At 33.9% G+C, this 11909-nt stretch overlaps 2 protein-coding genes across 2 annotated transcripts; both read left to right on the top strand.

The window, feature by feature from the left end:
* Positions 1 to 5736: 5736 nt before the first annotated feature.
* On the top strand, positions 5737 to 7926 carry LOC108207213 (disease resistance protein RUN1-like). Its single transcript, XM_017377675.2, has 2 exons — positions 5737 to 6389; positions 6816 to 7926. Exons 1-2 carry the CDS (start codon positions 5737 to 5739, stop codon positions 7924 to 7926), a joined length of 1764 nt encoding a protein of 587 aa, XP_017233164.2.
* Positions 7927 to 8674: 748 nt separating this feature from the next.
* Positions 8675 to 10486, top strand: LOC135150124 (disease resistance protein RPV1-like). Its single transcript, XM_064086274.1, has 2 exons — positions 8675 to 9516; positions 9661 to 10486. Exons 1-2 carry the CDS (start codon positions 9295 to 9297, stop codon positions 10366 to 10368), a joined length of 930 nt encoding a protein of 309 aa, XP_063942344.1. The 5' UTR covers positions 8675 to 9294; the 3' UTR covers positions 10369 to 10486.
* The last annotated feature ends 1423 nt before the right edge of the window (positions 10487 to 11909 follow it).

The following is an 11909-nucleotide window of genomic DNA, read 5'->3' as shown; positions in this document are numbered from 1 at the left end:
ATCCTATTTTGGTAGAAATGTTAATTATGGAAGGAATCTATTCAATATAGGAAAAGATGGTAATTATCATATAGGATATGAAGTAAATCATGATTAATATTTGTGGTGCCAATAAATATAGTTATTTGTAGGAATTTTATATATTGCAAAAGTTAGAGAGTCATGTGAAATATACTCAAGAGAAACCTTTTGTGATCAAGTTGAGGTTTTTGTATACAAGAGTGTTGAGTGAGGGATCAGCTCCAATCTTGTAATACATTCATATTTAGTGGATTTGTGGTTTTAGCCTCCCTTGAGGGGTTTTCACGTTAATTGTTTGTGTTCTTTGCTTTCATGCTTGTTATTGTATTTGATTTATGCCAATCTATAGTGGATGTGATCCTAACAAACTGGTACTAGAGCAATAGAGTGTATTGATTGGGAGCGGTGAGTACAATCAGGCTGGCCCTTGCACCTGATAGGAGATATAACGTGTTGAAGAAGTCGACACTGAAGGAGATATGGGACAAGTTAGCAAGCATATACGTTTCGAAGTTGTTGACCAACCGACTTAATTTAAAGATGGAGTTGTATACTCTTTAAAAATGGATGAAGAAGGCAATCTCCACAATCACATTAGTTGTTTTAATTAGCTAGTATGTCATCTGTTTAATGTTGATGAGCTAATGAAAGATGAAAAAACAAGCTCTGTTGCTATTGTCATCATTATCGAAGTCCTTCAAATATTTTAAGTAGACGTTGTTAGTGGGGAGGATGTTTCTTGCGCTTGGTGATGTGTTAAAGGCATTAAGAGATAATAAGAAGATGACCCTCAAGGAAGTGGTGAGACAGTTTTAGCTGTCAAAAGTACTGAAAGAGGGAAGAGTCGCGAGAACGATGACCCTCAAGGAAGAAGTAAATCTCTGCCTTGTGAGAAGGATATGAGCACTTTTGAGTGCTTTATATTGTGCTGAAACGGGTCATATGCAGATGTTCTGTCCAAACCTTAAAGAAGAGTTGAGATCCTTTAAAGAGATGAATGGAAAAAAAACAAAATTGATGATACGCACTCTACACATGTGATCGAGGATGGAGAGTTTTTGATGGCGAGTGAGGATACCGTTCCTAATTCGAATTCGGTGATGAATAAATCAAAATGCTGCTTCTATGCACATCGAGGGATGTTTGAGGCTTATGCACGGATGAAGATCTTGGTAATATCATTATGGGAAATGATGAGAAGATTAAGGTTCAAGGAGTTGGAATTGTTTGTCTTACTCCATGATGGTATAATTAAAAAAGCTCTCAATGTGAGATACGTACTAGATGCATCAAAGAATGTGTTGTTTTTGAGCGTGTTGGCATCACGAGGGTACAGATTCGTTAGACGAGGGCGAAGTTGCAAGGTGTATAGGAAATAGTTTGTTCCACAAGGGATGATGAACAAGAAGAACATCAATTGTTTAGATGGTGGAGTAGAGAAGATGAAGATCTAGAAAAATGTGAAATTCTCGGATTCAGTTGAAGTTTTAGGGAATTCGAGTCGAGAGAAGATTTGTCAGGGTCCGTCTCAAATCTTTAAATAAGTTAAGACTCATATAATTTGAGAAGGTATCTTATTTATGATAATTGAGGTAATCTTATTTTGGTAGAAATATTAATTGTGGAAGGATTCTATTCAAGATTGAAAACGATGGTAATTATCATAAATAGGATTTGAAATAAATTAGGATTAGAATATATGTGGTGCGTATAAATATAGTTATTTGTAAGAGTTTTATATATTGCAAAATTTATAGAGTTGTGTGAGTGATAAACAAGAAAAAACTTTTGTGATCAAGTTGAGGTGTTTGTATACAAGAGTGTTGAGTGAGGGAGTAGCTCAAATCTTGTATACATTCATAATTAGTGGATTTGTGACTTTACCCTATTGTTTGTATTCTTTGCTTTCGTACTTGTTATTGTATTTGATTAACGTCAATGTACAGTGAATGCGATCCAAATATTAGAGGTTATTGTTGTTGATCCGAAACTCATTTCTGAGGCTATTGTTGGTGATCCGAAACTATTTCCTGAAATATCAATTATCATAATGTTAAGCAGAAACAATTAGAAATGTATAGATAGCATTCTAAAGAGGGCTTATTATAAGTGATTATGCATGTGTAAAAATATTTAGTTTTTTTATTAGTTCAGAAAAAATAAGATAAATTTTGTAAAATAAAAATAAATATGGAATCAAGGCTCAAGTTTTGTGAAGACCAAATATTATTTGAAATATTGGAGTCCTCCATCTGGTTCGTCCATTTTCTTCTAATCTAACGACTATCCTTTTTTTGTGGGTCGTGTATATCATGCTTACTTATTCGTATACTTATCTTTATACCGTATAAAAAAATTATAATGGTCATTAATGAATCATGCGCCAGATTAGGGACAGTTTTTTAATGATGTTTATCTACAATTTGTCCCCCTGTTCTGCTCGGCATCATGTTTATCTGCAATTTGTCCTCCTGTTTTGCTCATTCTAATTGTCCTTTACTTTATTTTTGAGTTGTTTCACAATGATTTCTTTCAAGTTTATACTTTTCCTGTAGTTCTTCAAATGATTTTATACTAGAATTTTTTTTTCTAATTTTGTACTAGAATTTTATTTTCTGAAAAATGCCACAAGCATCTTCAAAATAATTTTCACCGGTTCAGCTTGTAAACTTTATTTCTTTCAGAGGGCATGTTCAACCGTTTTTCTGAGTTGCACCAAAGAATCAACTCTTGTGCTTTTTATGAGTTTGCGTCTTTCTCATTCACATTTACACATACATATTTTATAGTCAACCACCTTATACAAATGCTAGCAATAAGGGAACAATTTTTTTTTTCATAACCTGATTTGAAGTTCCAGATTTACTAATAGTAAATTGTTTCTACTATGTAAAATAGCCGCACACTAACTTCTCAGACCTCACCCTCTTAGCAATAAGAGTAAAAGAAGAAATACTTATAACTTAGCGCCTTTTGATTTCTCTCCCATTGTTGTTTATAACAAAATATGTTTTATTGTATGCCTATTTTACATGTCTAGGCAACAGTAAATAGGTCATATTGCTTACCAAAAGATAACACCATATTTCTAACTGGAAATTTCATTAAAAAAAAAGTTTAGCATAATAGCAATCAGATGAAACTGAAAAGTTATTAATTATGGTACCAATCAAGGTGTAACACTCTTTTCAGGCTTGTTTATCATTCTTACTACTTATATATGGGCTAATCCTAACGGTTCATTCTTTCTTTATCTGTGATCCCTTAGCGTCCATCTGTGCACATTCCTTTAGAACCGCGTCGTTCTATGAAAAAGACGTTTTAGAAATTAAGAAACTTGTAAATCTGACATCAATGTGGTCAGCAAATAATGACGACATGCACAATAATGGCTTAATGACCTTTTAGCCCTCGAAGTTTGGATGGATGTTCCGATGCGGCCTCGATGTTTAAAGTCGTTCGATTCAATTCTTAAAATTTCACTATTGTACCTTTTAGCCCTTTTTTCAAATAACAGTATATATATAACGGAGGGTAAAATTGACAATTCATATTCATGGCAAAGTTTGGGCGTATCTTTTAACCCCTAAAGCATACATCTCGTTCCTTTTAACCCTAAAGAATACATTAAAATACATTAGATGTTCCTTTTAACCCTCGATGTTTAATGCCCCTTTTAAACCTCACGTGTGAAATGTCAACTTTGTCCACCTCGTTATATACCGGTATACACCATAAGGGCTAAAAGGTACATTCGGAAAACTTGGAGGGTTGAATCGAATGACTTTAAACATCAAGGCCGCATCGGAACATTTATCCAAACCTCGAGGGCTAAAAGGTCATTAAGCCACACAATAATATATAGAGAATTTGTGTAGTAAGCTGCTCAATCATCACATGAATTGAAAACATATTTTAGTAAGAAAAGTGTGCAGCAGAACAGAAGTGATCCTCAACCTCTTATAAGTTCAAAGGAAAGGTAAAACAACTAACCTAGAAATCAATGAAATAAGCAATTGATAAAGTATAATAGAGGCATCAACCAGCTTTTGTGTGTCTATTCTAATATCGAATAAATGTGCTTCATTGATTTTATTACATCTGAATATATGGCTAGTAGCTGACTAGTTCAGTTTAACTTTTGGGCTTTATTATACTGATAATGGGTGGGATTTAATTAAGAACAGGAGAACTGTGATAACCAAATGTTCTGCCTTCAATAGCAAAGTGCTAAAAGAGCATGCATTTAACCACTAAACACTACATGAACTCAATCACTTCAATCTAAATAAACACAAAACCATAGGAACTCCTCCCCCATTTAATTTCGCAAATTTGTTAGTAGAAATCATGTTCCCAAATCAGATAATGCACAACTTCAAATGCTTTAAAAAAAAAAAAAACTTCAAATGCATTTTGGTACAGATCAGATGAGACAAAGGCAGGATCATAGAGTCTGTCTACCAAATCATCTATTACATCATAGAATAGTGACATGCATCAACAGATTTAATAAATTTACTGTTTACAGTTTAAATCTTCTTGCAAACTACACCCCTTCACACGTCCAGCTTGAGAAACAACCTAATTCGAACTACAAACTACCCCCATAATATATTACTCAAAGAAGAAAGCACAATCTATCCATAATAAACACAATTCAATTGAAAATTAGAAGTGAATACAATTGCATGTCTGTTTGAGAAAGCGTGTACCTCAATTCATCTTTGTATTTCTGCAACAAAGATTCAAGAGGTTACAATCCCCAAAATGTCCATGTCCTCAGTCCCGCACATGATTTTTTTCTGTCGTGTTTATCTTGATAGCGTTTTGTTTTGATTTAGGAGTGAAATTGTAGGACAGTAAGTGACTGGCAATGGTGGAGGAGAAGCGGGTCTGAAAATAATATGCAGCATTATACAATCCCGTACAATACATATATAGTAGTTGATCGTAGATTTTTAATTTAAAAAGTATATCCACCTGTCTATCCAATATGCCGTTTATTATAATTTAACCGTCTAGATCGGGTCTTCAAAGACTCCAATATATTTATACTCCAAGGAACCCAACTCGTGGAATCAAATAATATAGATCTTCAGGGACCAGGCTCTGTTGCAGCTTGCACGTAGAAGTTCTTAGTGAAAATAATATGCAGGTACAATTTCAGAATACATTTTAGAATAGTGCAAAATGATTAATGAATCAGATTTTTCTTAAAGCCGGCCTGTTTGTATATTTTCTGCCAGCGTACAAGATTATTAACTTCATAATTTAATTTTTGTCAACTCTGTTTGCTTTCAACCTGCAGGTCATGTTAAGGTACTGCAGTTTTCAAACGAGGAAGAAGTTGACTTTATTTTTTTCCCGAGTAGTACAAATTGACTCTAGAAGTATATTCTCTCTGTTCTAAAAGAATTGAACGATTCCTTTTTACACGTATTTTAATATGATTGGTACTTGGTAGAGGTAGTTATAAATAGTATTTTTCGACTTTTTTATTTTGTATAAAAGTATTGGATTCATATTTTTTAGACAAAATAAAAGAATTTGAAAATTAATATTTACATGGACCTCTTCCAAGTACGAAATGTTTTAAAAATTCAGATCGTCATTTCTTTTTAGGACAGAGGGAGTATAAGTTATTAAAGCGTCGTTCAGGTAGCATCAGAAATTGTCTGAGCGAATGCTGCTATGAAGCACTGTCCATTGTCCATGGAGACCTGGTATAATCAAAATTGCTGTTATCGTTCAAAAGTTGTTTTGATTTGGGTTCTGCCTATACTCACTATACTTGCCATAATTGCCATCATCACGGGTAGAGTTTCCACTAAGAAGCACTGTCGTTCTTCCAAGGATAAAGCTACCAATCTCCAATTAACTGTCCCTTATTGTTCTTCCTCTTCTTCTTCGTCTCCACCTACTTGGGATGTGTTCTTGAGCTTCTACGGTAAGGACACTCGTGGAAACTTTACTTCACATCTTTACTTTGCTTTGGATAAAGCTGGAATTCTAACATTCAAAGATGATCATGCACTCGAAAAGGGCCAAGAAATATCCTTCAGTCTACTGAATGCAATTAGGAATGCAAAGATGTTTATCGTTGTTCTTTCAGAGAACTATGCTCAGTCACCATGGTGCCTTGACGAGCTTGCAGAGATCATTCGTTGCAAGAGAACAAAAAAACAGGTTTTACCTGTATTTTACTATGTTGATCCATCAGATATTCGGCACCAGTATGGGAGTTTTGGGAAAGCTCTTGATGGTCATAAGCAGTGTTATTCCATTGATGTTATTGAGAAGTGGAAATCAGCACTTTCTGAAATCGCTCAACTTTCAGGGTACCATCTCAGAAAAGAAGCGCATGAGTATGTCACTTTATTTTTAAATTTCAACAAATGCTAATTTCTATTGTCCACAAGCTAGTAATGTCATTACAATCTATCTAACTATTCAAGATTTTTTAATTTAAGTAATAAGAATTTTTAAATATATAATAAAACATTTTCACCAGGAAGATTAAAGTTTAGAAATAGTTTTCTCAGATCAAGTTATTTTACTGAAAACAAACAGAGACTTAGAACCCGAAGCTATGTGTGTACATGATTCTTTTCTTAATCTTATGAATGTGTTTACACCTTACCTCTTTTTCTTTTTTTCTTCTTCCTTTTTTTTTTTTTGGCTTATGGCTGGTTGATTACAACTGTTTGTGCAACATGTGAATGAGATCCAGTTCCCTTTAGTTATAAACATATATAGACTGATAGAATTTCGATTCTGATACTTAAAAACAGGAATGAATCAGACACTATTCAAGAAATTGTGGGGAATGTGGTCAAACAGGAATCTAATGCAGTATCACAATTTGAAAATTATCTATTTGGGATAGATTCTGCTGTTGAAGACATACATCAAAAGCTGAGACTAGAGGCTGATGATGTACGTGTCATTGGTATATGTGGAATGGGTGGAATCGGGAAAACTACAATTGCTAAAGCTTTCTACAATAGTTATTTCAACAAATTTGATATTAGCAGCTTTAATGAAAATGTTAAACAGTATCCACATGGAGGTAGTTCTCTACTTCCTTCACTTGAGCAACTCCTGATTGATCTTTTCAGAAAGAAGGATTCTAAGGTTCCTGATATTGGAAGTAGAATAAGGAAATTAAAACAAATTCTTTATTCTAAGAAAGCTCTCATCGTTCTGGATGATTTGGACCAATCAAATTACACAGAATTGCTAGCAAACCTTGGTAACTTCATTTCAGCTGGAAGTAGAATTGTTATAACGACAAGAGATGCAAGCCTCCTAACTAAATTAAAAGCGGTTATGTTAGTAGATATATACATGGTGAAGACATTAGGAAAAGTTGATTCATTGGAGCTCTTTAGCTATCATGCCTTCAGGAAACCAGTGCCGCCTGAAAATTTCAGGGAGCTCTGCCTAAGCTTTGTTACTTATGCTGGAGGTCTTCCATTAGCTCTCAAGGTGCTGGGTTCATCTTTACTTGAAAGGAATTATGACTTCTGGAAAGCCAAACTTGAAAAAGTTCAACAAATTCCAGAGAATGATATACAAAAAATCCTTAAACTGAGTTATGATGAATTAGACGATGAGACAGAGAAGGAAATTTTCTTGGATATTGCATTCTTCTTCGTTGGAGAGGACAGAGATGATGCTGCTTGTGTATTTAAATCTTGTGGCTTCTTCCCGGAAGTTGGAATACCAATTTTAGTGGAGAAATGTCTACTCAAAATTAATACAAATAATAAGTTTGAGATGCATAATCTTATCCAAGACATGGGAAAGAAACTTGGAAGGAGCACACGCTTGTTCTTGCGAGGAAATGCATGGAAGGATTTGCAAAATCTAGAGGTAATCAAAATGAAAACACTATTATAGTTGGTCTTAATTATTACATGACACGACACTTGCAAAAAGATGTGTAGGACAAGAATGAAAACAAAGAAAATGATTGAAACTGCCGCTTCTATCACTAGTTTTTTTATATTTGACGCCTCTTTTAACTCTCCTTTTAAATGATAGTATACTGAACTTTTGGAACTTAAATTATCAAAACATATTCACTAGGTGATTTATTATCCCGTTTTCTCTACCTCATCTCGTTACTGAGTTATCAACCATGACGGTTAAGTATACTTCTGGTGATCTGGTCTTAAGTAATTTGTTAAGAAGCAGATGATGGTACACTGAACTTCTGATACCAATTCCATGCAAATGTAGTAATATGAATAAGAACAAGGAAAATGTTATGGATCAAACACAAAAATCTTACAAGTTCAAGGTGATTTAACTGCATAAAAGCCGCTAGCTTCAGGATTCCTCAATAGTAAAACATATAAGGATGTGGGTTAGAATCGCAATCCATAATTTTAGTTCAATTAATTCATAGAAATATTCCAGGAAAATAGAATTAGACCCGGTTGCATAGTTGGATATGTGAATAACTCATTGAAATTTACTCCTTCCATTTTTGAATATAGTCTTTTATTTTTTAACACATTTTAATATATTTTGATCACATAATTAAAAATGTTATTTTCAATTTTTTTGTTAATATATCTATTAATATAATTTCCCGGGATATATAGAGACCAAGTTGCCCTAAAGTTCCCCGTCGCTGCAATCTGAGTCAACTCAAAATTGTGCTTCCTGCCAGGCATAATTCTCTGTGTCCATCAGACACGGTACCATAACAGCTCAACCCTCACCAGGCCGAGGAAGCCTTTTCTTGAAATTCTCTCGTTGGCATCAAATTCAATGAGAGCTTCCCCTATCATCAAGTTCTTTGTCAGTCCATGGTTTATTGAGCTATTCATATATTTTAGTTGATGCGATGAGAGTTCAGGTTCTCTTCAAATTTATGCTTAATGTTCTTCATAAGTACTTTAGGCCTAACTTCCATGTGCATCTGAAACTCTAATCAACGCATAGCATTAAGTGGATCTGCATAACATAGTGCTAAGAGGGCTCTGCACAACACAGAACTAAGAGAGCTACCTCCATTGTCTACTTGCACCCCAGTTCACATAATCGGCATATTTAGAGCCCATCTCAACGCTAGGGAATAACACTAACCATAAATTTAGTTTTTTACAGGGGTTTGTGTGCCTTCTAGATCTATTATGTTTATTTTAGAAGTTTTGTGTTAGCTTCATATTATAATTTTTTTTTCTTTATTGATCAAATCAGGGAAGGAATAATATTGAAGGTCTTGTCTTAGATCTAACCACTTCTACAGATGGACAAATGACTATCTCATTGTTCGAAAGAATGCCAAATTTGCGATTACTTCGATTAATCAATGCACGTGATATTAAAGGAAATTTTAGTAATTTATTTCCTAAATTAAGGTGCATTAGATGGCATTCTTGTCCGTGGACGCATATACCTTCCACATTTCATCCACAAAATCTCGTCTCTATGGATATGCCGATGGGTAGATTCAAGATACTGTGGAAGGGGCCAGTGGTATGTAAATTAAGGTGCATTAGATGGCATTCTTTTCACCTGATGTTGATATTCATATATTCATTTTTAAACATTTACCTTCTTAGTCGTATTTTAACATTTTTAAATAATTTCAATATTTGCTGACTTGGTTGTTTGAAACAGCCTATCAAACAATTGAACCATCTGAGTTGTTTGTATCTGAGCCAATGCCGTGATTTAAAACGGCTACCAGAGCAATTAGGTGATATGAAGACCTTACAGAAGATTGATGCAAGTTTTACTGCAATTAAGAAACTGCCAGAATCAATTACTCACCTCAAGGATTTGATTGAGTTGAACTTGAGATTTTGCAAGAAGCTTAAAAAGTTTCCTGAGCAATTTGGGGAGCTCAAAGGATTAAAGAAGCTTAATGCAGGTCATTCTGCAATTGAACAACTTCCGGACTCTATTACTCAACTGAAGGAATTGCTTACGTTGTACTTGTTCGGTTGCAAGAAGCTTAGAAAGCTACCTGAGCAAATTGGGAATATGCAAGGGTTAAGGACATTTCATGCAAGTAATAGTGCACTTGAACAACTTCCAGATTCGTTTTCATGCCTAATTAATTTGGAGAGACTATACTTGTCTGAATGCAAGAACCTTGCAAATCTTCCGAATAGCATATGGCAGCTCAAGTCACTTAAAGTGCTACACCTGGAGTCCTATTCAAGTCTGGTGCAGTTGCCTGAGCACTCGGGGATGGTGCAATGTTCACAAGATCTGCATGCATATCGCACATCAAAGGAAGAAGTTCCTCCAGATTCGACTGGACAGCTGCGCAGGTTACAAGTTTTGGGTTTAGGATGCAAGAAGCTTGAATTTGTACCTTAAAGTATCTGAATTCTTGTCTCGATTGAATATAACATATTCACCCCACGGATGTAGCTAGGTGCAACCATTTCACATTTTCACCTGATTCAGTAAATAAAATATAAACAAAATTAGGCGCTGTGTTGTGTGTAAGATTATACCTGCATATGATTCTATGTTTTTTCTTCTTTGCGAACGAAGGGTTATCTTACTGACAAGGGGCAGGCTCTCTGTTCGGCAAAAGCATTAAGGTGGTATTCGGTATTGTTCTCTGATTTTATTTTCAGAAAATAATTTTTTTATTTTCTCTTTATGGTGAGTTATCTGTTTTAATTTCTAACAATAATTTTTTTCAATTGGAGCATATATCATAACTAGTTGAGAAGCCGCGCGTTGCGGCGGCTTATAAAAATTATATTAATGATTTAATATTAATATTTGTAGAATAAAATAATTTTGTGGATGTTTATAAAAAATATATTAATGTTTCAAAATTAATATTTGTAGGATAAAATAAATTTTATATTATAAAAATCTAGATGTAATATCGATACTAATATATAAAATTGCCAAATTGGACTATAATTCATGGTGAAAAATGAAAATAAATTTATACACGTAATTAACAATTTAAAGTATGACGAATTTTAATTTTAATTTTAATTTAAAGTACGACAAATTTTAATTTTATTTGTGTTTTTCCTGAATACAAAGTTCAACAACAAACATGTCCGAAGAACAAACCAAATATTATAAAATAATGACCAACAAACATATATTACTAACAGTTAATTTATTGATATCATCTATCAATATCATGTCATGTCAAGACTATATTCTTTCCTGTGTCTAGATTTGTCGACTCCAACACAACGGTCTATAACTACTTTTACTTTCAACAACCTTTATTTTCTTTAATACTGTATAAACAGCCTTCACTTATCGTTGCAGAAGAACGACACCACCGAGTTAGAAATCGAGCAAGAGAACTACTAGCACCTTCACTTATCGTTGCAGAAGAACGGCACCATCGAGTTAGAATATAGGGTTGTGGTATTGAGTAGGGCTGAGAAAAAAATGAAAAAGAACCGAAACCGGTAAAAAACGATTAAAACTGATTCGGAAAAAACCGAAACCGAAAAATTAAAAACCGAACCGATATCATGGGTTCGGTTCCGGTTATTGGTTAAAACCGAACCGAATAATTATTTAAATAATTAAATAAATATATTTATATATACAATTTATATGAATTTTAAAATAAATATTAAGAACCACAAGTAAATGAGAGGGCTGGGACATAATTCTATGATGAGTTGCAATTTGTTTGAATTTATAAATCAACTCAAGTCTTCGCTTCGTACGAATTATGAAGATACCATGTGATGATATATTCATCCAATATCCCCCATCATCTTTTAAATTTTTTTTGGCTCCTGGTGTTTCTGATCTCAGTAAGAGTTTCAGTTTTACACAAAGTGAAGTGATCATGTACAACTTTCTTCTTCATGTCCACTAACCGATCAAGACTCAGACGTGTTTTGAAATCTTTTTTAATAAAT

Source organism: Daucus carota, chromosome 2 (genome assembly GCF_001625215.2).
Source record: "Daucus carota subsp. sativus chromosome 2, DH1 v3.0, whole genome shotgun sequence".
NCBI classification, from domain to species: domain Eukaryota; kingdom Viridiplantae; phylum Streptophyta; class Magnoliopsida; order Apiales; family Apiaceae; genus Daucus; species Daucus carota.
This window is presented reverse-complemented; position numbering and strand designations above follow the sequence as displayed.